Consider the following 22,693-nt stretch of genomic DNA (forward strand, 5'->3'; position numbering starts at 1 on the left):
ATAACAGGACTGGCATCAATCTATTAGGAGTGAGAGGTCTCCGCATGAGTGATAGATGGAACTATGAATAGATTCATTACAAGACGTAAGTTAAAGGCGACTAAGCAACACCCGCATAACTTGACTCGCCTGCAACCGCCCTGCTAGGCACATGACCGGCAGAACGCCCGCGACCTCACAAGAAGAAATAAGGCATGATCCAATCTGCCCAGGAAATCAGGCCAGGAAACTGCTCTCTTCCCTCTGACCGCCCGAAATCGGCAGAATAATGGTCAAAACAGCCGGCCAAAACTCGGCGGGAAAACTGGTTAAACTCCCACCGCCTTGTTAGGCACATGACCGGTAGAACGCCTGCAACCTCGCGAGAGAGATTCAGGCACCAGCCTATGAACAGGTCCAGAAAATCAGGCATCGAAACTGTTCAATCCAGGCGGTGGCAGAAAATCAGGTCGCCTCGACACACCATTCCCACTGGGCCACTCTATACTTCCTTATCAACGCCTTCCCCCACCACAATCCCCCCCCGCGTCCTCATCGCGCCGGCCTACCAGGCCCGGTAGAATTCAATCTACACCTCTCCAACTCACCATCTAACCTTGATCCCCTCAAGGGAAATTTTTACTCCAAGATGCAAGGCTTCAGTAAGTCCGCCGCACCCCTCACCAGCCCATCATCACCAGCAATCACTAACCACAACGCACTACAGACATGGGACGGTTTGTCTTACCCTATCCCCCCTCAGCCCCCCGTTCACCCTCCCCACCCCTCAACCCACCCCAACCCCCCCTTTCCCTATCCATATTCACTCCTGACGCACCGCGATAGATACGTCCCCCCGGACCAAGAAGGCACAACGACCGGCAACGCGCTCCACAAGAAACACCCGCTCGGGGCGCGCGCGCGCCACCTCAAGACGACCGGCGCGCTCACCGTGCGCTTCGAGATGCCCTTCGCCGTCTGGTGCACCACGTGCCGCCCGCACGAGACCCTGATCGGCCAGGGGGTGCGGTTCAACGCCGAGAAGAAACCCGTGGGGCGGTACTACTCCACCCCCGTGTACAGTTTCCGGATGAAGCATGCCGCCTGCGGCGGGTGGATTGAGATCCGCACCGACCCGCGGAATACCGAGTATGTGGTTGTGGAAGGGGGCCGGCGGAGGGATTTCGGGGCCGCTGATGCGGGGCAGGGGCAGGGGGAGGGCGGCGAGATTTTGGTGGGGGGGTTGGGTACTGGGCATGGGCAGAGGAACAATGAGGTGGATCCGTTTGCGAGGTTGGAGGGGAAGGTGGAGGATAAGAGACGGGGTGATGCGGAGACGGAGAGGATCCTGGAGTTGCAGGCGCGCCAGGCGAGGGATTGGGAGGATCCGTATGAGAATTCGCGGCGGTTGAGGAGGGGTTTCCGGGAGGTTAGGAAGGGGTTGGAGAGGAAGGAGGCCGATACGCAGTTGCTGAGGGATAAGTTGAGTTTGGGGATTGAGGTCGTGGATGAGACGGAGGAGGATCGCGTTAGGGCCGGCTTGGTGGAGTTTGGCGGGCAGGGGGATATGTCCACTGGCACCAGGCTGAAGCCGTTGTTTGCGCCGGGGAAGCCGTCTCGATCGACGGGCATGGTCGCGGATGCGTTGGAGACCCGCAAGGCCCTGTTTCGCACTGAGTTGAGGGGTAATACTCGCGCGGCTGTGGATCCGTTCCTCAGTAGCGATTCGAGTGAATGGCGCCCGGAGAGCAAGAGACGGAGGACTGTTGCGAGTAGTCGGCTTGCTGAGGAGGAGGCGAGAGAAAGTTGTGCAACGCCTGACAGTGAACCTGTGAGAACGGCAGAGACCACGCCGCTGGCTTCAGCTGGGCTGGTGGATTACGCGTCGGATTCTGATTGATTCTACATTGTGCATATTCTACATTGGCGTTACTTTGGTGGTTCGTGATACCCTGGGTGGTTGTTGATATCATGTTGATTTTTATGACTGCATGGCTGCATTCCTTCTACTTTGAAGTTCGTGATGTAAGAATGGGCATCTTTGATGCTAAGGGTATATGGTAGACAGTAGAACTTTTGAAGATGGCCAGCTTACTTAGCCCAAGGGGCCTTCGTGAGCATGTCCTCCTGGGCTGCCGGTCCACCCGGAGCCGGCCTTTGCTGGGCACTCGCCCACGGCGCTCGGGTAGGCGCCATGGGTCCCGGGGGTAACCGTGAGGTATCAGGGAGAATCGGGCCTCTTGCTGGGCCTCCAGCCCAGGGTGCAGCGGTGCCACCACCCGCGGGGCTTGTCTGTGAGCCGGCAGCCCAAGGCGCCGTGGTCCCCGGTGCAGGATGCTGCGTGGAAGGTTCCTGGGGTCGCGACTGGGGCCCTGAAGCGGCATGCACCGTAGGCGGAGGGGGCACCGCGTTAGGGTCGCGATCCCAACTGAACAAGGATCCAAAGGGAAAATGCTGGACGACGGGGAACTTGGACAGGACTTCCGCGTTGTACATCTTGATCATACCCTAGCAGCTGTCAGTTGCCAATGATTCTGCTCGGTCCGACGCCAAAGTACCTTGTTGATCTTGGCCCAGCCAGTGCGGATGCCTGAAATATCGTAGAGCATCGGACTATGTTCCCAGAACGGCCCCTTCTTCACATCGTAGATGAACCCAATAGCAGAGAAATACAGGTTTGTTTGTCGCTCCCGTTCCACGACGGCCGCCTTCGCGACACCGTTGGGGTCAGGTGCATCAGGCAGGGAGCCCTCATCAGGTACTTGGTCCGTTTGCGAAAGAGCCGGGGCGTACTGCGCCGAGCCGAAGATGTAGGGAATGAACGAATGATCGTCTAATCCCCACACGCCGTGAGACCCGGCCGGCTCCAGGGTGTAGCTCTTGATGATGATTCGGACGAGTTCCAGGTAGCTCATTCAGGTTTAGTAGGATATCGATCGTTGAGTGGACATGGAACTCACGGTTGGATCACGCCCAAAACGATAGCTCGTTCCTCCACCCCTGGGGTGTTCCGAGGAAACCCGTTTAGTTTCCATAAGGCGCCCAAGAAGGCCAGAAAGCTCAGCTCATGACCCGTGCCGTAATCCAGGCGTTGGGGACTTCCCCAGCTACCCAGGAAATAGGCCTTCAGCTCTACCTCTGCTGTCGGGCCGTCGGGGTCGGACGATTTAGTCTTCAGAAGGTCTGCGGGCAGGCACTCTTCCAGTAGGCTTGAGACGCGGCTCTCCACAATCTCATACCACCGGCGGAAGCTAATGTTCCCGAATCTGCGGGGCCCCTTATCGGGTGGTGCTTCTTCCAGGATCGCTTCGAGCTTGGATAGTAGTTGCTGTAGTTGACGGACGGGCGCGGAGTACTCGACCGCATCCGATCCCACCGGCCAGGTCTGGACACGCCCATCTGGCAATTTGGCGGGGAACATGGACCGGTTTAGCTGCAGCAAGAAGGTCATAATGTCCACATAGCCTTTGGAGCACAGGAACTCCGACACATCCTGGTGCTCGTGGATGCGTTTGATGGGCTCCCTGAAGCTGTGTCCCGCGGAGGGGTCAATGACAGGCAAGACACGGACCAGCCCGTTTGCAGCCATCTTGGAAATTGATGTAACTGTTTTCTTTGTCCGAGTAATGAATGAGTCTCAGCGATCAGGTGGTCTAATTGTCTAATTCGATAGATCAGATTTTGGGGGCTGCGCCAACAGGTTGCGTTGCCCTCGTGAAAGCCGTGGTTGTGGTGGGACGGACGGGCAGCGGAGTTGCTGTTGTTTGCTCTGCCGACTTATCGATAACGGTCGATGACGCTTGGATGGACTAGTAGTACGGAGTGTTATCGATTGTTTTGGTCCGACTAGGCGCAGCCGCAGCCGCAGGCAGCTTCAGCTGTCAGTCACCTCCCCGATTCAACCCCCGCAAATTTCACGCTGACTTTCGTTTTCCCCCCTCATTTTCAAGTCATAATGCTATGAAGGAAATGCATCCGCTTGTACCGTTGAGGTTCAAACCCCATGGGCGTTCAACATGGCAAGATCTCCGCAATCCGCCGCGTCGCGACGAAGGAAGCGTGACTCCACCACGCAGTCGGTCGATTTTTTGAACACCGTCATGCACAAGACCTTTCCCTCCAAATCAAACATCACCTCTCCGAATACTCCTACACGCCGCTCACGTCGCATCACTCTAGCTCAGATCCGTCCGTCACGTGAGGACCTGTGGGAGATTCCGCGATCCCCTGAATTGGCCCCGGCGTCGGAGCCCCGACGCCGACTCCCAGCGAAACTCCCCACCGCGCAACCATCGTGGAAAAATCGACTGCGAGGCACTACAGTGCCCGAATATGGCAGCGGAGTGCTTGCGTCCGAAGGGAAAGGGCAACGGAATGGCGGGGTTGCGGAAAGCGATAGCGGGGAAGGAAGTGAGGATGCTTACGACAATGCTGAGGAAGATGAAGATGCGAATGTTCTTGCAGACATTGGCGACGAGGAAGCCCATAGGGCCGATGATGACACCGAGATGATTGATTTCCAAGAGGAGGGATCCATGGAAGACGATCCACCTCAGTTGAATCTTTTCTCCGATAATGATCAAGAGCTTGGACCTGCACAGCATACTTCGCGTTTGTCGTCCGTGGCAGATGACGATGGGTCGCAGCTACAATCAGTGAAAGGACTGGCGACGCCGAGTAGTGCTCACTCACATCTAGCCGAAGACATGGATCTTTCTGGCGATGAGCAAGAGCATGCCTCCGAAGCATCGGACAGTAGCCAGCGCCAATCCACAAGTCCATTTTCTCAGGCTGGAAGCGATAATGATGAAGAAATGGAAAGCTTGTCAATTGAAGCATCGGGCGATGACAACTCAGATACTATGGGTCAGACTTCTCGGCGAGGAAAGGCTTCGATACCAGTGGAAAAGGGCCTCAGTCCCAATTTTCTGGGCGAAAAAGAGCGAAGAAGAACACGAGCAACAGAAGCAGCACTTCCCAGCAACCCGCGAAGCCTTGCTGTCGGAGCATCAGCCTCAGGTCGAAAAGAGTCACCGCTGGGACGATCAAGCAAGTTGGTTACTACAAGATACCAAGGTGGAGCAGATCTATCGCGCCATTTACGGACTCGCAATCAACCTCGAACAATTCAAGACATGCCTGATGAAACCCGCGAAGAATCCGCAGACGATGCACACAGCCCCGCTGATTCAAATGATAGCCGCAATGACTCGGGCGACTCTGGCGTGCATTCTGCTAAGGCCGAACCGTCCCCGATTGCAACCCCAAGAAAACGGAGACGGACCGCTGTCCCGTCCCCAACCGTGCAAGCACCCCCGTCCCGCCCACAGGCAGATGTAGCACAGCCGACTCCTGGATCACCACATTCGGGACGCACCGATTCTCAAGTTGATCAACATCCGCAGAGTGAATCGAATGAAGATAGCAGTTCCAGCCAGAGCTCGGACGAGGAATCGGATTTCCTACCGGACAGCCCGTGGTTCGTGAAAGCGTCCGAGGCAGACGGCCAAAAGGAAAGTTGGAAGGCTATCATCAGGCAAGGTCGGAAATCGACGCGACTGAGTCAGTCATACAGAACTACTGAGCTCGACTCGATCCGAAAATCGATCTGGTCGATGATCGCGCTCTACAACAACCTCGTAGAACGCTCCGAGGGTGGCGAAGGGCCCTCTGACAATGAAGTCTCACGTTGCGGTCGACTCCTGAGGAAGGCCAACGAGAAGCACGAAAAGCTGCTCCAGAAGGTTTTCAATCTGGGCAAGGCAGGTAGTACCCGGGCCGACAAGAAGCAGGGCGTGGCCCTGGTGCGGGCCTTCTACAGAGAGATAATCCCGCCTATGGCGCGGGTTGTGTTCCTCTGCTATGAGATTTACCATATACACGAGAATCTCTTCAATGAGGCGTATGGTAACCTTCGTGATCACCTGACTACGCTTGCCGAGTGGGCTCAATGGGTTGACTCGATCTCTGGCTATTTGGGCGATGAACCGAGCTGCATTGAGTCGGGCCTTCGTCGCGCCCTCGAAAAGCTCGTCCAGGCTATGAATTATGGCCTAGTGAAGAAAGCGCCACGACACCCGCCCCCCGCGAAAAAGAAAGGGCAGCCACGGGGCAACCTGACCCCATGGACGCAGGACGAGGAGGATGCTCTTCGCCAGGGACTGCAGGATTATCCCGGTAAGTGCTTTCCCACCCTGATTGGACATTCTAGATTGAGGCTGACGAGACGATCTTGTAGAGAAATCGAGCAACCGGTATAAGTTGATTATGGGGGATTTTCGGCGGCGGCTCTCGAAGCGCGGGATCATTGATCTTCGCAAGAAAGCTCAGGAAATGTATGAGAAGTATATGTCGGAGATCGGAGAGGAGTTGACGACGGAGGAGGGTCGGAACAAATGGGAGTGGGTGACAAACATCCCAGGTTCGCGGTAATTTTAAACTCATTGGTGGTGGTGGTGGTGGTGGTGGTGGTGGTGTGGTGTTGAGTTCCAACCACGGGCCTGGGATGTAACCATGGATCACATTGTTCTGGATAGCGGGGAAAGGAGAAAGGGGGGATTGATCCACAACAAACAATTGACCCGAAGAGGTGAAAAGATTCAATTCAATGTAGATATTGTCAGAAACTCAATGACACGATGTTGTTCTGGAGACGAGCTGAGATTGGCTGGGAGGTAAGGTATACATTGCAGTGCCGTGCTAACATTTAAATAGTGCACCTGGCAGGGTGGGAGGAGACTGGCTTTTGGTTCTAATTGGGAGGGAGCTTCATTCTGGGGGGGAAGGGGGAGGGGGAGGGGGAGGGGGAGCTGGAGGGGAAAAGCTGAGGAGGGGAGCTTTCCAATGTACTATGTATGTACTTGAGTAAGTTACTGACTGTACTGGCAGTACCTACATACAGGTGGTGGTGTGGTAGACAGCTTCCTTCCTTCCTTCCCCTCCTCTTCTCCTCTCCTATTCTTCTACTTCACTTTCTCTCTCTCTCTCTCTCTTTCTCCCTCCCTTCCTCTTCTCTTTCCCTCTCCCCATCCCTCTCTTCCATTTTGACAATCCTCTCATCACTCCACCTTCATCTCTCTCTGTCTATTTTTCTCTTGTACTTACTTACTTTTGTAATACTATAATTTATTTCTTCTTTTTTTTTCTCTTTTCACCTGCCCCTTTGTTCCACCTTTTGGTACTCTTTGTGGTTGATACTAGGTACTTCCCACCACTTCCAGTTCTCGGTAAGTACAGTCCCAACTAGCCATGCCCGCGGCAGAAGCACGAACTCCTCCTACCATTCCCTTTCCCTCCTCCTCCATTATCATATCATTTCTTTCCGGTCAATTGTCGGAGCAGGGCTCCTTGCCATTGAGAGAAGTCCGCTTAGGTTGGTTGCGCAAATTGCGCTTGTCTCGCCTGTTCTCCTCCGCCTGGGTCCTCCCCCCGGAGTTTGGAGGGCTAAAAAAAAAAGGAGATCCGCCTCGGCTACCCGTCGCTGCTCCCTCCGCCGGATTGAGGGAAATGAAAACATTCAACCTCACTGGCTTGCGTTCTTGCCTTTATTTTCCTTGGTGATCTGGTGCTGTCTGGCGACTGTGGCTAGACTATTCTTTCCACTTTTGACAACTGGAGCTGTATCATCTGCATTGTCCCTTTTAGCATTGTTCACTCTACTTCCCCCCCCTCAATTTATTTTGTCTTCGCTGTCCGAGCTAACGTGGACACTGTCAATTCGCTAGACTCCCCACTTGAGAACTTTCTCTCTCCCTCCCCTTTTAAGAAGCTCGTGGTGCCCACCCCCTTTTGACCAACGACTCGCGACCTCCTCCCACACCGCATCATGGCTTCCACTGAGGATCCCGTCGCCCCTGTCGCTCCCGCTGAGCTTGAGGCCGACATCGCGCCCCCCGCGACTCCCGTCGAGGCAACCATCCTCTCCGGGAGCGAGGGACCCCTGACAAGCCCCGAGGCCTCCAGAGACAAGGAAAATGTCAAGGCATCGCCGGCCAAGAAGAGCCCAACAAGCACTACAACCACTAGACGTCCGCTCTCGGGGACGAATAGCGCTACGAAACGGCCCAGCTCGGTCTCGGGACCTCCCAAGACTACAACTTCGACCTCGCGCACCGCCACGACCAATGGTACCACCCTGAACAAGCCACCCACCCGCCCGACCAGTACGACCACTGTGCGCAAGCCCCTCGGCACTTCCACCACCACAAGCCTGCACCGGTCTCGCGCATCCGTCAGTTCCGCAGACGAGAAGTCCCGGTCGGTGGCTAGTTCCGGAGACGAGAAGCGAGGCATCTCTAGTGCAGCCAAGCGCATGTCGCTGGCAGGTACTCCGGCCACTAGGGCCCCGGTCAAGTCCACCACTTCCACCTTGGATCGACGCTCCAGCATTGCGGGCTCTATCACGGCCGAGAAGAGAGCTTCCACCTCTCGGCCCAGTACAGCGTCCACCGTGAAGCCACTCGCGAGGCCGCCCACCGCTACGTCGACCTCTCGCCCGACCACCTCCTCATCCACCACGGCACGCCCAACCACCCGTCCCTCTTCCTTGGTCTCTAAGCCCGCCACATCCACTGTGACCAAGCGTCTAAGCACTGCTCCCAAGAGTGCCGGAGAGGATGCGGAGAAAATCCAATCCCTGCAAAACCAGCTGTCAGAGAGTGAAGCCACGGTGTCTAAACTCAAGGCAGATCTGGACACGGTCAACATCAAGTTGACCGAATTATCGTTGGCTCCGAATGAGACTGCCACCCAGGATCTTGACGAGGCCACCAAAGCGCTCCGAGAGCAGCATACGGCGGAGATCGAGAAGTTGACAGCCACGCATGAGGAGCAGCTGCAGGCCCTGCGGGTCCAGCTCGAAGAAGCAGAGATCAAGCACAAGGAGCTCGAGGAAAAGTCTCTGAAGGATCTAGAGGAGGCGGCCCAGCAAGCTGCCGCCGCCGGAGACGATGAGACCGCTGGTGCCTTGGAGGAACTCAAGCAGACTCACCAGGCTCAATTGGAAGCGATTGAGAAGGAGCTGGAATTGCAAAAGGCTGCGGCTGCCGGATACGCCGAGCAACTCGATACCTTGAAGGCCGAGCTGGAGTTGCAGAAGAGCCAATACGCGGAGGTCATCCAAGCCTTAGAAGCCAAGGCCACCAAACTTGACGATCTTCAGCGAGAATTGAACGGTCGGGACCAAGTGGTGGAAACCTTGCACATGGAGATGGATCGCCTGAACCATGCCAAGCAACAAGAGGCTCGGGCGGCTGAGGAGGCTGCCAAGCAAACCATTGCTGCCCTGGAGGACAAGGTTGCCTCGCTCGAAACCAAGCTGGCTGAAGCTGGATCTGTCACTGACCAAAGTGGTGAGGAGACGGCTGCCCGTCTGGCTGAGAAGGATCAAGAAATCGCCGACCTGAAGGAAGCCCTCACCAAAGCTCAGGGTGAACTTGAACAAGCCCGCGAGTCTATGGAGATTGCACTGGCCGAAAAGATCAAGGAGCTTGAAGCAGCTCACGAGGCCGCAACTGCCAAACTTCAGTTTGAGCATCAGGAGATTCTGGAAAAGACGCAGGTTGAGCTGCAGCAGGCACGCGACGCTACCGAGATCGGCTTGGGGGAGAAGGCCAAAGAGCTTGAAGCTCAACACCAGGCCGTCATCAACCAGCTCCAGCTCGAGCATGAAGAAACTCTCAAAGGGGTGCGGGCCGAGCTCCAGAAGGCACGCGAGGAAGCCGAGGCCGGCTTGGGCGAAAAGTCCAAGGAGCTTGAGGCTGCCCACGAGGCTACGATCGCCAAGCTCCAGTCCGAACATCAAGAAACTCTTCTGAAGGTGCAGGCTGAGCTTGATCAAGCACGGAATGACACCGAGTCCGGCCTGGGAGAAAAGGTTAAGGAGCTCGAGATCGCACACGAGACTGCGGTTGCCAAGCTTCAGTCTGAGCATCAAGAGACCCTCGATAAAGTCCAGGCCGAGCTTCAGCAGGCGCGCAACGACACCGAGACTAGCTTGAGCGAGAGAACGAAAGAGCTCACTGCTGCTCACGAGGCCGCAGTCGCCAAGCTCCAACTCGAGCATCAAGAAGCACTCGAGAAGGTGCAGGCTGAACTTTCTGAGGCGCGCAGCACCACGGAGACCGACATGGGTGAGAAAGCCAAGGAGCTCGAAGCCGTTCACGAGGCTGCAGTCGCTAAACTTCAATCTGAACATGAGGAGACCATCTCCTCTCATGCTGCCACCATCGCGGAACTGAAGGCGAAGCACGAGGAAGCGCTCGCTTCTGCTGCTGCTGCCCATGCACAAGAGCTTGCTGCTGCCAAGGAGGCGGTCGAGTCCGCCGGCACCACCCACTCTCAAGAACTTCAGGAGCTCCGGGACAAACTTCAGGCTTCTGAAGCCGCCTACGAAGCCTCCACTGCAGCGGCGCAGGAGGACCGCGAGGAATTGCTCGCCGAACTCGATGCTGCGCATCAGGCTGAGTTGAACGCCCTCCGGCAACGGTTGGAGGCCACGGAGCAGAATCTCACTGAGGTCCGACAGGCTTTGGATGACGGTGCGAACTCGGCTCAGGACCTAGCGATTCAGGAAATTGAGTCTCTCAAAGAGAAGGTCGGTGCCCTCGAATCGCAGCTGTCTACCGGCCAGGGTGAGATCAAGTCCCTCCAGGATGCGATTCAAACCAAGCAGGGACAGGCTGAGGCCCTTCAGCAGAGCCTGGACGCTTTCGAAGACAAGACCAAGGCTAAGGATGCCCAGCAGCAGAGCCAGTTGAAGTCTTTGGAGGAAGCTGCAATCGCTGCCGGCAAGGAGCTGGAAGGTAAGGCCAAAGAGGCCGCTGCTGTTGCCGAACAACACGCGCAGACCCTCGAATCTATCCGAGCTGAACATGCTGTCGAGCTTGAAAAGGCTCGGACGGACGTTTCTGGAAACCGGGAGCAGGCACTTGGTGAGCTCCAGGCCAAGTATGAGGAATCCGTGGCTCTTCTGCGTGACCTGGAATTCAGACACGCCCAGCAGATGGAAGCTCTTCAGGCCGAGCTCAACACGGCCCTTCAGCGCCATGCCAACGAGATCACCTCCCAGGCTGAGGTTCGCGCCCAGGAAATCGCGGAGCTCCAGAAGCAGCACGAGGAAACCCACAAACAACTCCAGGCCGAGCTGCAGGCCAGCCAGGCCTCCAAGGCTGCTGAATCGGATGCAGAGCATAGCAAGGCGATTGAGCAGCTCCTGACGATCCAGGAGGAGAAGCTTTCCAACCTCCGTGCTGACCTCGAGTCCACGAACCGGGCTAAGATTGAAGAGCTACAGAATGCGCATGACGCGACCCTGGCGGAAGTTCACGCTCAGCTCGTGGAGGCTCAAGCTGCTGCCCAAGACGCTTCTCTTCTGGAGAGCCTGAAGCTGACCATTGCCGACCTTCAGAACCAACTGACGGAGGCCGAGCGGTCTGCTGCGGTGAGTGGTGAGCTCGCTGGCAAGCACAGCGCCGATCTTTCCAAGGTCGAGGCCGAGAAACACGAGTTGGAAGAGAAGCACCAAGCCGTGTCGGCGCGGGCCGAAGAGCTCGAGAAGACCTTGGTTGCTTCGCAGAGCGCAAGGACGGAGCTGGAGGCGGTCCTGCAACAGCTCGCCGCATCCAACTACGAACTGTCGCAACTCAAAAGCCAGCACGAGACTCTGACGGGCGAGCTCGAGCAGTTCCGCTCGCAGAACCGGAGCATGGAAGAGCGCGTCCTTCAAGGTGAACGAGACCTGAACAGCCAGATTGACAAGAACATGTCGCTCCTCAACCAGCTGGGAGAAGTCGACTCGATGATCTCGGCCAGCCGCAAGCGCACGCGGGAATTGGAGGCGGAAGTGGCGGCGCTGAAGGCCGAGAGGGACAGTGCCAAGGGCTCGTCGGTTGGCCTGGACGGCAGCCGGTTGGCTGGAGAGACCCTTGCCAGAGAAGATGGTGGTTCCACCGCAGTCGAAGGTGAGGACCTTGGTTCATCTATTCAGGGAACGGTGGGATCTCCCCGTTTATCGTCATCTCCCTCTCCTACGGGACTGCCCCATTTCCACCCTTTCACATGACTACGCCCGTTCCCAATGTATGTACCGACATGGAGTGACTGATTGATTTTCTTGGCATGTATAGATGGCCAGCATCCAAGAGCAGCTTAAACACATCCGTACCACTAATGATGATTGGTATGACGAGCACCGACGGTAAGAGTTTCTTCCCATACTTGGCCGATGCACCTGCTGACCAGACTTGTCTCAGAATCCTTGGCGAATTGGCCGAGTTGTCTCGTCGGGCGACGCCCAACCCTCCGAGCCAGTCGACGACACCGCAACCCGAGAAGGCGAACGGCTCGAGCAGCAGTTCGGACGAGCAAGGGATTGAGGAAGGATCCTCGTGAACGGGGAGAGAAGACTCTGGGCTCGGGGGAGGATGACCCTATTTCCTTTGTCGTATGATGTCCCGAAGAGGAATTTTCATTATCGTTGTATTGGCCTAGGCTGTATGTAATAGAATACTCAGGATACCCCTGTTCTCCGCTTTCTTTCTTGTGACTCTCCCCATGTTCTACAATGCCCCTCTCCAGGGGATCCCATTGGACGTGTAAGTGTGGTTGCACAGGAAAAAGCAGCAGGCAAAAAAGCCATCCACACCCGGCAATTTCATTCCCGACTGGATTGGACTTTTTTTTTGTTTTTTTCTTGTTTGCCGTGCGGGTGACACACAACGACAACGCCAGAGGTTGTAAGGCCTAAATTGCACCGTAGGTTTTATCCTGTCTCTTACCTGTCGGCCTCCTGCTTTTCCCTCTTCGCCTCCCGCCTGGCCGCCTCGCTTCGTGGCCGCATTCGCGCCCAATAGCTCTGCACCGCCCCCCACCAATGTTTTCGGGGTGGTTGTTTTTGTGTAGTGTGTTTGCGGAGCTGTTCATATCGTGCCGGGGTGAGGACGCGGAGCGGCGGGGAGAGGCGGGGGGGATGGAGGTGCCAGTGGGCAGGGGCAGGGGCAGCGGCAGGGGCAGCGGCAGCATGTGTCTCTGCATGTGTGTGTGTATCTGCGTCGGTGTCTGTGTCGACTCCTTCGTGGAGGTATCGATGCTGCTCGAAGCCTTGGCCTTGTCTATCGAGGGAGTCGAGGGAGGAGCGGTGTCGTAGCCAGTGCAGGATCTCCTGGGTTTGAGTGGTTGGGTTGGTTGGGTGGATTGTTGTGGGGGGGAAGATGGGTGCTGCTGGTTCTAGGGGTTCTTCGGGGTCTGGTTTTGTGGTGGTGGTGGTGGTGGTTTCGTTAGTGATGTTTGTATTAGTAGGGGTGGTAGTTGCGATGGCGATATGAGGGTGAGGGTGGGCACTGAGGGTATTGCTTTCGTTGTTGGTATCCGGGTTGTGGCTGTTGTTGTGGCTGTAGGACATTTCTATGTCTTTGCTTTTATCGGCATTACTGATGTGGGTACCGGTGTGGTTATGGTTCTTCGGGGTTATGTTGGTGGTGGTATCATCGGGAGGATCTACTCCCTCGGGCTCTCCCTCGGGCTCAGCATCGCTATGCCTATCCCTATCCCTATAGTCATGACGATCGTGTCGATCCTGCGGGTGATGAGCTCGGTGGTCGTGATCTTGGTCTTGGTTTTGGTGGTGGTGGTGGTGGTGGTGGTGGTGGTGGTGGTGATGGTGCTGATACCCCCCCGACAACATCCGCACATCCTCCGGTCGAAGGATCTCGTCGATTCGCCATGGTCGTTTTCTTCTGGTTCTGGTTGTGGTTGTGGTTGTGGTTCTTGGTGTGGTGGAGCGGGTGGGCTGCGCTGCTGCTGCTGCTGCTGCTGCTGCTGCTGCTGCTGCAACTTCCCCGTTTGGTCGGTGGTAGCTGGTGCTGTAAGCAGGGATGGGGATCTGGGCTGTGTTTGCGTTTGCGTTTGCGTTTTCGTATGCAGACTCCGTGTTCGTGTCTGCGTCCGCATTTCTGCCCGGTGACCCTGTTCGCGCGTGGAGGTGGGTTGGTTTCTCCGTGGTGGTGGTGGTGTTGAGCTCTAGGCCTGGATTTGCTTTTGTTGCGCGTGCAGAAGCAGCAGCTGCTGCAGCTTCTGCATGAGGGTAATGCTGATCCTGATCCTGATCCTGATCCCCTCGATCGTCTCCATACCTCACCGGGGCAGATCCCTTAGTGTAGGCGTAACTCTCGGCCGTCAACCCCGACGAAAACGCCCGGCAGTACGCCTCATACTCCGTATTCAGGTGTTTCGTGGACGGGGTCGGGGAGGATGACCTTGAGCTGCTGGTGGAGATGGTTGTGGAGAAGGTGTCGGTGTCGGTTTCGGGTTTGCAGGGCTGGTGTTGTAGGTCTCGGGGGCTCTGGGATTGGAGAGGAGGCGGAGGGGAGCGATGGTAGGTTGGTTTTCTTAGGGATTTGGAGCGGGGGAGGAGTTTCGGGGGGTGGGATGGGGACGGGGATGGAGAAGAAGGGTTGGGAAGGTGCTGCGAGAGCCAGTGGCGGAGGTGGTGGATGGTGGATTTGCGGCGGAGGAGAGTGGGATTCCTCTTTGGGGTCAGGTACTTATCGGGATGGGAGGTGGAGGTGGAGGGGTGGTTGTGGTTCAGAGTGATGGAGGAGGGAGGGGGGAGGGTGGATGAGGTTGAAGTTGTTGTGAGGGTAGGGTTGAGGGGAGGCATATTGGAGAGAGAGAGGCATTAATGTTGTGCAATACTGTACGTGAAGAAGGGGACATTCTTTTCACTGATGGGATGGGATGACGGGTTGGATCGGGTTATATAGTAACTAACTATTACTTAGAGAAGAGGAGAGGAGGAGGAAAGATAAGAGCCAAAAGTACATGCATGGCAGTACTGGTAGTCTCCAGCTAGTCTACAGCTGATGCTGAGACATGCAGCCCTAGCTTCAACTCTCCCTCTCCCTCTCCTTCTCCCTCATTCCCAGGAATCTCATTAAACTCACCCTCCTTACCTCCCCCAATCTTCTTCCCTCCTCAAGCTACCATCCATGCAGACCTCCTCTTCTACAGTAGCATCCGTGCTGACCCAGACCGTTCAACGTCCTCGTGGCGTTAAATGCCGTGCTGCCGTGCTACCGTTACGCCTGGCCGGGGTGGAAACAAAAAAAGAAAGAAAAAAAAAAAGAAAAAAAAAAGGAGCCCTGTGAGACTTCAACCTTAGCACCAGCTCTATGCATGTCCGTCTAGCGTAGTATACAGATGACCTGATATATATACATACTTCACCCAGACACTCCATCGCGCCCCAGCCCCCATCGGCCGACTTCGCGCATCGCCTCGTCGCCGCCCTCCACCAAGCGCCCATCCGCGTTGGCCGCGTTCCGGCTGCCCAAGACTCCAGCCACGCACTCCCACCCATTGCGTCCACCACCCCAGCGGAGTACCTCCTTCTTGTACCGCTCGCCGGCGTCTCGCTCCACCGCCGCCTTGCCTCCGCGGAACACGTCCTCCCAGATCTTATTGGCGATCGCCCGATCGAAGATGTAGCTGTAGTAGGTGGCCCCGTAGCCATACAAGTGGCCGAAAAATCCCTGCCACGAAGTAAGCGGCAGCGTGTCCGTGGGATCGGGCAGGCTGGAATGGGTCGTCGCCACTTCATGGTAGAGTGCCGTGCTGTCGATCGGCCGATTCGCCGGCAGCGTGTGGTAAGCCTGGTCCACGAGCGCCATGAGGATTTGGGCCTCGTTCTCGACAGCACCATAGACGGAGGCGTGCGCAGTCCGCTCTTTGGCCATGCTCCGCATCATGCTCTCCGAGAGCGGGGTGTCCGTCTCCCAGTGGCGGGCGTACAGCGACAGCACCTCCGGTGCCATGGCAAAATGCTCCATCAGCACCGAGGGCAGCTCGGCAAAGTCGGTCGCGCAGCGCGTTCCCGAGATGGACTGCAATCGCGTCTGTCCGAGAATGGAGTGCAACGCATGTCCCATTTCGTGGAACAGCGTGCGCACACTGTGCTCAGTCAGCAGAGCCGGGCGTCCCGCTCCCGTCGCGGGGGGCTCGGGAAAGTCGCACACTAGAGCGATTGTGGGGAGCTGGCGGAGCGTCTTGCTCTTCGAGTCAATCGCCGTCGCCATGCCGTCGTTGGGATGCGCCGACGAATCCAGCACCGTCGCGCACTCGGCCACCTCTTGGGCGGAGATCTCCCGCGCACACCGCAAAGTGAAGTGGGCCGGGTTCGGATGCTTGTTGGGCCGCGAAAACAGATCGCAGTAAATGACCGCAAGGTGTCGGCCGGACTCGTCGACCACATCCAAGCGGCGGACGTCCGACATCCACGTCTCACCGGGAGCCGTCTCCCGAGGCACCAACCGTACTCCATACAGTCGTTCAAATAGGCGAGACAGGCCTTGCATCACCGTGCCCAGCGAGAAGAATTCGGGTACTGCGTTCAACTCCCGCGACCGGGGCGAGATTGCATACTGCTGAACCCGTCGGTGCACATAATACGCGTGATCCCACGGTTGCAGTGGACTGGCGCCCTTCATGCGTTGCAGCTTCGCGAGCTCCTCCTTGACGAGTTCACGGTTGCTGCCGACAAGGGCCGTCAGAAACTTGGCCACGGCTTCCGGACTCTTGGCCATCTTGTCATGGAGCGTCATATGTGCGAAGCTCTCGAAGCCGGACAGCTGCGCGAGCTCCGCCCGTTTCGTGAGCAGCTTCTCCAAAACCTGGATCTGATTCCGACTCGACGTCCGCGTAGCCAGGTAGATCTCTCGGCGGGCGTCCTCCATGTTGACCGATCGCAGCGCCAATCGCGGGATGAGACCCATAGTCGGCACGGGTACGGCGCTAGTCGTCCACCGCTTCATTTTGTGTATTAGCAGGGGGTCCAAGCCGCGCAGGTTGTTGGCCTCGATATACACTTTAGCCCGGGCCGGTTCGGCGCCATTGACAAAGGCTGATCCTAGCTGGCTGACCTCTGTCGATAGGTTGACGAACCGCTGTCGCTCGTTCGGAGGCATATGAATGGCTGAGTTAGAGAAATCCTTGATAAGGATCTGCGCCACAATCTTCTCCTCCTCCGACCAATGTGACGTGACCCACGGGTTGGCAGCTGCCTTCTTCAGCTGATCATTCAAGCCCGTGGTCGTGTTTAGAACGTTCATGTATTCAAACATGAGCGCATATGCCTGCGTGGCCGCCTCCTGCACCTGCGGATCCGGGTGAATAACCCGGATAAAGTCCGACAAGTCGATCACCCGACACAGCAGATCGCTGAGTCGGTCGAGATCACGGGCCATGGTCCGGTATTCCTTCACGGTCGAGGCGGCGAGCACTTTGGTGACGATCGCCTGGCATTTCTGCAGGGTGGAGGTAGCGAAGACGCGGAAGCCATCTGGGCTGGTGAGGTATTGGTTTTGAACCAGCCCGGTGGGTTTCAACTGGGCAGCACTGCTCTGAGAGAACTCCCGCCAGAAAGGCTGCGAATCGAACACGCGACGGAGAGTCTCGTCCTCGATTTGCTTCTGGTGATTCGTGGTGGGTGTGTAGTCTCTAGCGGGACGGTGGGCGGCAGCCGTCTTCAGTGAGCGTCGGGCCTGGGACAAACACGTGCGACAAGTCCACGGACGCCGCCGCAGTGGCATGAGCATGTGAGGCGACCCCATGATGGGATAAGCGGGGATTAGGGCGAGTGAGTGGCTTGTAGATGGTGTTCCGACATCAGGATCGGCTTATACCGTGGAGAACGAGCAGGTAATATGATGATGATCAAAATGAGACAGGAGTGGTGGACGGTAATAGAGATAGAGCAGAGGAGAGAGAGAGAGAGAGAGAGAGAGAGAGAGAGAGAGAGAGAGAGGGACAGACAAAGATAAGAGGTGTATGTGGAGAAAGGAAGAGCCGAGAAGGAGGAGGAGGAGGAGGAGGAGGGGAAGCGGAGAAAGAAGGGGAGAGGCTGAAAGGAAAAGGCAAAAGGCAAAGGCAAAGGAAAAGGAAAGGGAAAGGAAATCAACGGGGGATGACGGAGGAGTGGCCGAGCCGCCGCTGCGACGGGAGAGCGAAAAAACCCGCTTGGCAACTTCAAGGTTCACCTCCCGTCATTCCCGATCTGAACTTCATCCATCCAACTTCCCTCCGACCTTCCTCCTCCTCCTCCATCCCCTCCTCCATTGGCCTCTCTGCACCATGTCTTTTCGGCCAATGTTCCAACAGGTGCGAAATGCAATTCTTCATAAGCTCCAATCCCTTCACTAACCGCCTCAAAACAGCGGGCTGTGGCTCCCCTCGCCGCCTCTCTTTTGGCTGGAGGAGTCGCTCTCTATCCCCGGCGGACGGCCTTTGCAGAAGAGCCCCGGGACCTGGTACGACCTTCCGTCTCATATCATGGAACTTGACTGCAGTCACAGCAATGGTAGTCTGACGATATTCTGTTCTCTTCTTTCTTACTCAGAAGAAACCCATTTACGATGACTACGAGGACGAGATTCCGACCACCAGAAACATTCCCACTCCCTCGACGCCCGCCGCCGTCTCGTCGTCCATCATCCCGGCCACACCCACCACCTCCTCCGCTACCTCCTCCCCGACCCCTACAGATATCCTGACGGCCCAGGTCCGTCAAGCCCGTCTATTCCTATACCAAAACTCCCTGGCCGTGGAGACCTGCTTCAACAACTTCCTGTCGCGGGCCCTGCACATTGAGAACGCCTTCACCAACACCGTTGCCTCGCTGGCCCCCTCGCCCGAGTCGGGCGAGCGCCTCCTCCCCGGGGGCGTCTACGTCGTCGTCGCCGCCATGGCCGGCTCCATTGTCTCGCGTAACCGCGGCCTGATCCTCCGCACTGCCTCCCCGCTCGCCTTCGGCACCGTGGCCGCCTGGACCCTGCTGCCCGTCACCATGCGCAACGTTTCCGACCTCGTCTGGGAGTACGAGAAGAAGGTTCCCGTCGTGGCCGACTCGCACCTGCGCTTCCGCGCGCAGGCCGAGCACTTCTACCACACCGGTGTCGCCCACAGCGCCATGGGCCGCGCCATGATGGAGGAGAAGATCGGAGAGGCCCGCAAGAAGCTGGAGGAGATTGTCAGCAAGGGCCACTAAAGCGGTGCTCCTTTTGTCTTGCTAGAATGCAATCTACCTTTCTCTGCCTTGACTTCTTGGTGTTTAGCCTTCTCCTGTGTTCTTCTCTCTCTGCTTCGAAGCGGACGTGATATATTGCTTCTCTCCCCCTTTTCCTTACCTCCAAGCGCTGGTTGAAAGACTTTCTTGTGGCCGTGGAATTGGGATGATTCTACCTACCGGACTCTTATATCTACTGCTGGCATAGCTTATCCTCCTTCCGTCTCTCTGTCTATTGTCTGGTTGTGTGTATGTGTGTACTTTAAGAGGGTTAGAATTTCAGAAGTACGACTCTAGACAAGCTTCCTCCCATAACTTGTGGCAAGCTCCGTAAACAATCCGGGGCCATCTACGGCAAGAAAAGAGGATCTCATCGGCAGACCGACCCCACCGGACCCTGACAGCTTCAACTCCGAAAGACTCAACGCACGATGCTTTACAACGAGACATAAAAGATTCTTTGCTGCTACTAGTACTCTTCTTACTCCGCCGCGGGACTCGGCGAGCCACTCGTTACAGGCGGCGGAGGGGGGCTCTGCACCGCACCACCACTACCACCCTTCTTCGGGGGCGGCGGCAAGGGAGTCCCCTTCCGACTCGACGGGGCATAATCCAACTCTTTACTCTTCTGCAACCCCTCGGCGAAATACTCATCAAAGGCCGACGGACTAGGCCCCGCTCTCGCCTTCCGGTGGGAACGTCCATGACCTGCTACCGCCCCCGTCGACGTCGTCGCCGGACTCGCCACGCGATTCGTTGGCGTCCCCACCATCGGCGGCGGAGGCGGGGAGCTCAGATTTGCCGGCACGAGGAACTGATGCTGCTCTTGCTGTTGCTCTTGCTGTTGCTGTTGCTGTTGCCCTTGCCCTTGCCCTTGCCCTTGCCCTTGCCCTTGATCCCCATACCCGTACCCGTACCCGTACCCGTACCCGTACCCTTGAAGTTGCTGCTCCTGCTGTTGCTGACCATACCCCCCCAACTGCGCCCCGGACCCATCCCCTCGGGAGCCCGACGGGACCGTCTCAAAGACCACCTCCCCGGGGCCCTCAACCTCCTCCCCCAACCCGACCGGCAACCGATGCAGGGCCCCGAACCCCAGCTCGGCGCCGAGGGCGCCCTCGCCGCCCCAGCCGCGCGTGGGGATCAGCTCGACCTCGCGCACGACGTCAAATTCGCTGTTGTACACCCACAGCACCAGGGTGCGGTCCAGGTGGTCCTCGACCAGCTCGCCCAGCGCCGACTCGCCCCGGAGCGTGCCGCTCGGCGTGCCGATGATGTAGTCCGAGTGCGGCAGGAGGCCCGCCCGGTAGGCCGGGCTCAGCGGCGAGGGGATCGACAGCACGTGCCAGATGTTTTGCGTCGAGGAGAGCGGGGCCAGTTGCACGGCTAGGCCGAGGGTTGGGGTTGGGCCTGGGGTTCCGGTTGGGGTTGCGGGGACGGGGAGGGAGACGCTGTGGGATTTTTGGCCCTGGGGAGGTGGTATAGGTGGTTAGGTGAGGTTTGAACTGATGATTGTTTATGAGGTTCGAAGGGAGAATGGTTTGGGGGGCTTACTTTCGCGCTCCAGACTTCAAAGGTTACGCTGGAGCCGGCGCAATTGCGCACTTCGGTTGCGAAGAGGTGAGGGTCTGGGTCTTCCTGTGTTTTGGCAAGTGGAGGAGGGCTTAGTTTAGGAGAAGATTAGACATACGGCCAAGTATACTTAGCAAACGTACAATCAAACGTCCATTGATCCCGATGATGAAATCAAACCACGGCTCGAGGGGCACCTCCGGGTCCTTGTTGCGGAGTACCTGAAAGCCAAAGGAGTTGTCCGCGGTCGACGATCGGGGTTGCTGAGCTGGCTCGGCTTCCAGCCCGATGAAGCGGTTGAAGGCGCCGAACATGTCGCGCGGAGAGGTAGACCGTAAGAAGGCTAAGATTGGATGCGATCGGGGGTGTACAGTCTCGTCCTCAACCTCAATGTAGTGGAAGCTGTTCGTTGATGGGCGCAACGTGGAGGGAGGAATCATGCCCCGTAACCTGGAACTATGCTGGCTGGCCATGTATTTCAAACAAACAACGCAAACACCGCCCGTCTGGAACTTATCGCTTATCGCCCCCGGTTTATCGGTCTTGCTTTCTCTCTCCGTCGTCGGTAATAATGCGCCGCCGCGCTGCGATCGAGTCAAGCAGCAGAACCTGTTGAGATTCTTCTCGGGGATTTCCCTCTCCCTGCTTCATGGCGCGCGATCCAAATGAAGATGTGCCTCCGCCGGAGGTGCATCACTACGACGAGCTCGGAGAAGTGCCGTGGGATATCCAGAAGTCAGTTCTCCGGTCATCATAATTCGCATGCATCTCAAACCTAACTAACTATTTCCATCCCCCACAGTTATTGGGCTCAACGATACAAGATCTTCTCTAAGTATGACGAGGGGGTGTGGTTGACCGATGATGCCTGGTTCGGTGTCACTCCGGAGCCCGTGGCCAAGTACGTTTTGCATTGTTATTCCCGTACCCGCGAATGCGAATGCGCAAGCTCAGAGCTAACAATCCTCCCTGTAGCAAAATCGCAGAGCATATGGCCAGCTCCGCCCCCGCGGACAGAATGGTCCTGGTGGATGCTTTCGCCGGGGCTGGCGGGAACTCCATTGCCTTTGCCCTCTCCGGCCGGTGGAAGCGCGTCTACGCCATCGAGAAGAACCCGGCCGTCCTGCAGTGCGCGAAACACAACGCCAAGATCTACGGCGTGGCGGACCAGATCACCTGGTTCGAGGGCGACTGCTTCGAGATCATCAAGAACCAATTGATGGATCTGGCCCCGTACAGTGTTCTGTTCGCCAGTCCGCCGTGGGGAGGTGGGTTATATGCCCCTTCGATTTTAGAACAGGCATGTCACTGACTGACAACTGGTGTAGGACCCGGCTACCGGTCGGATAAGGTCTTCAACCTCCGGACGATGGAGCCTTACTCGTTGGCGAAGTTATACAATGAATACTCACTCTTCACCGAGCACATGGCTCTGTATCTTCCGCGGACGTCGGATGTGAAGCAGATGGCCAAGGTGGTCAAGGAAGGGCAGAATGCAACGGTGATGCATTACTGCATGGAGGGCGCGAGCAAAGCCCTCTGTGTATATTATGGTGGGTTCAATCTGCAATGACGGCCTGTGACTAACTTACTCTTTCTTGCTTTCTTTCTTGTTTTCACTAGAATGGTTCGTTGGGGCTGCGTTTATCTAGGTGATGCGGAGATAAAGCTCACCCCGCTTGGAGATGCTCGCAGGCTTGCACTTTACTGTACATTATTGTCTGATTGTCTGGTTAGAAGTAATTAAATACCCCTTAGCACTTTACCGTTTGTGTGAATTGCAGTATAGGGAGGAGGACTCGAGGACTCGAGGCCCCGAAACTTGTAAGCTGCTTTCCTGATTGGGATTAGGGCGGTGTAACTCCGCCGGGCTCTCATCTCAGTCTCTCTCAGTCTCTCTCTTCTTCCTCTCGCCGCTTTGCATTCCCCGTGCCATCTTCCAGCTGTCGGTTTGATCCGCCCTCTCTTCTCTTTCCCCTTCAATTTCCCTTCACTCGCACCACACATCTTTACGCGTTCCCAGGTCGGTCACCATCTCTGGTAGACAGAGCCGGCCCCGATGCGCCCGAACGCGTGACATCCCTCCTC

At 57.0% G+C, this 22,693-nt stretch overlaps 10 protein-coding genes across 10 annotated transcripts; 6 read left to right on the forward strand and 4 right to left on the reverse strand.

Annotated features, from left to right (window-relative positions):
- The first annotated feature begins 510 nt into the window (after positions 1-510).
- On the forward strand, positions 511-1,935 carry BO66DRAFT_417994 (Saf4/Yju2 family protein). Its single transcript, XM_025649712.1, has 3 exons — positions 511-641; positions 707-716; positions 826-1,935. Exons 1-3 carry the CDS (start codon positions 629-631, stop codon positions 1,877-1,879), a joined length of 1,077 nt encoding a protein of 358 aa, XP_025507154.1. The 5' UTR covers positions 511-628; the 3' UTR covers positions 1,880-1,935.
- A 39-nt stretch (positions 1,936-1,974) lies between these two features.
- Positions 1,975-3,722, reverse strand: BO66DRAFT_468656 (phosphotyrosyl phosphatase activator). The gene is made up of 3 exons (XM_025652667.1): positions 2,940-3,722; positions 2,538-2,889; positions 1,975-2,487 (listed from the first exon to the last, which is right to left on the reverse strand). The coding sequence occupies exons 1-3, from the start codon at positions 3,566-3,568 to the stop codon at positions 2,071-2,073; spliced, it is 1,398 nt and encodes a 465-aa protein (XP_025507155.1). The 5' UTR covers positions 3,569-3,722; the 3' UTR covers positions 1,975-2,070.
- Positions 3,723-3,871: 149 nt separating this feature from the next.
- BO66DRAFT_388927 (uncharacterized protein) lies at positions 3,872-6,724 on the forward strand. Its single transcript, XM_025646675.1, has one exon. It carries the CDS (start codon positions 3,996-3,998, stop codon positions 6,237-6,239), a length of 2,244 nt encoding a protein of 747 aa, XP_025507156.1. The 5' UTR covers positions 3,872-3,995; the 3' UTR covers positions 6,240-6,724.
- Positions 6,725-7,672: 948 nt separating this feature from the next.
- BO66DRAFT_220119 (M protein repeat protein) lies at positions 7,673-12,318 on the forward strand. Its single transcript, XM_025642670.1, has 2 exons — positions 7,673-12,175; positions 12,231-12,318. The coding sequence occupies exon 1, from the start codon at positions 7,805-7,807 to the stop codon at positions 12,038-12,040; it is 4,236 nt and encodes a 1,411-aa protein (XP_025507157.1). The 5' UTR covers positions 7,673-7,804; the 3' UTR covers positions 12,041-12,175; positions 12,231-12,318.
- Positions 11,816-12,613, forward strand: BO66DRAFT_388930 (uncharacterized protein). Its single transcript, XM_025646676.1, has 3 exons — positions 11,816-11,971; positions 12,105-12,175; positions 12,231-12,613. Exons 2-3 carry the CDS (start codon positions 12,105-12,107, stop codon positions 12,367-12,369), a joined length of 210 nt encoding a protein of 69 aa, XP_025507158.1. The 5' UTR covers positions 11,816-11,971; the 3' UTR covers positions 12,370-12,613.
- A 138-nt stretch (positions 12,614-12,751) lies between these two features.
- On the reverse strand, positions 12,752-14,635 carry BO66DRAFT_468659 (uncharacterized protein; the record flags this gene model as incomplete). Its single annotated transcript, XM_025652668.1, has 1 exon — positions 12,752-14,635. One exon carries the CDS (start codon positions 14,633-14,635, stop codon positions 12,752-12,754), a length of 1,884 nt encoding a protein of 627 aa, XP_025507159.1.
- A 490-nt stretch (positions 14,636-15,125) lies between these two features.
- BO66DRAFT_388931 (mitochondrial intermediate peptidase) lies at positions 15,126-17,783 on the reverse strand. The gene has a single exon (XM_025646677.1). It carries the CDS (start codon positions 17,580-17,582, stop codon positions 15,198-15,200), a length of 2,385 nt encoding a protein of 794 aa, XP_025507160.1. The 5' UTR covers positions 17,583-17,783; the 3' UTR covers positions 15,126-15,197.
- A 309-nt stretch (positions 17,784-18,092) lies between these two features.
- On the forward strand, positions 18,093-19,325 carry BO66DRAFT_388932 (MICOS complex subunit MIC26/MIC27). Its single transcript, XM_025646678.1, has 3 exons — positions 18,093-18,129; positions 18,186-18,278; positions 18,368-19,325. The coding sequence occupies exons 1-3, from the start codon at positions 18,103-18,105 to the stop codon at positions 19,013-19,015; spliced, it is 768 nt and encodes a 255-aa protein (XP_025507161.1). The 5' UTR covers positions 18,093-18,102; the 3' UTR covers positions 19,016-19,325.
- A 189-nt stretch (positions 19,326-19,514) lies between these two features.
- Positions 19,515-20,919, reverse strand: BO66DRAFT_314932 (putative Golgi reassembly stacking protein; the record flags this gene model as incomplete). The annotated part of the gene is made up of 4 exons (XM_025643452.1): positions 19,515-19,870; positions 20,000-20,501; positions 20,588-20,696; positions 20,720-20,919. 4 exons carry the CDS (start codon positions 20,917-20,919, stop codon positions 19,515-19,517), a joined length of 1,167 nt encoding a protein of 388 aa, XP_025507162.1.
- Positions 20,920-21,171: 252 nt separating this feature from the next.
- Positions 21,172-22,359, forward strand: BO66DRAFT_367010 (RNA methyltransferase). The gene is made up of 4 exons (XM_025645277.1): positions 21,172-21,340; positions 21,408-21,506; positions 21,581-21,873; positions 21,934-22,359. The coding sequence occupies exons 1-4, from the start codon at positions 21,255-21,257 to the stop codon at positions 22,176-22,178; spliced, it is 723 nt and encodes a 240-aa protein (XP_025507163.1). The 5' UTR covers positions 21,172-21,254; the 3' UTR covers positions 22,179-22,359.
- The last annotated feature ends 334 nt before the right edge of the window (positions 22,360-22,693 follow it).

This window comes from Aspergillus aculeatinus (genome assembly GCF_003184765.1).
Source record: "Aspergillus aculeatinus CBS 121060 unplaced genomic scaffold BO66scaffold_7, whole genome shotgun sequence".
NCBI lineage: Eukaryota > Fungi > Ascomycota > Eurotiomycetes > Eurotiales > Aspergillaceae > Aspergillus > Aspergillus aculeatinus.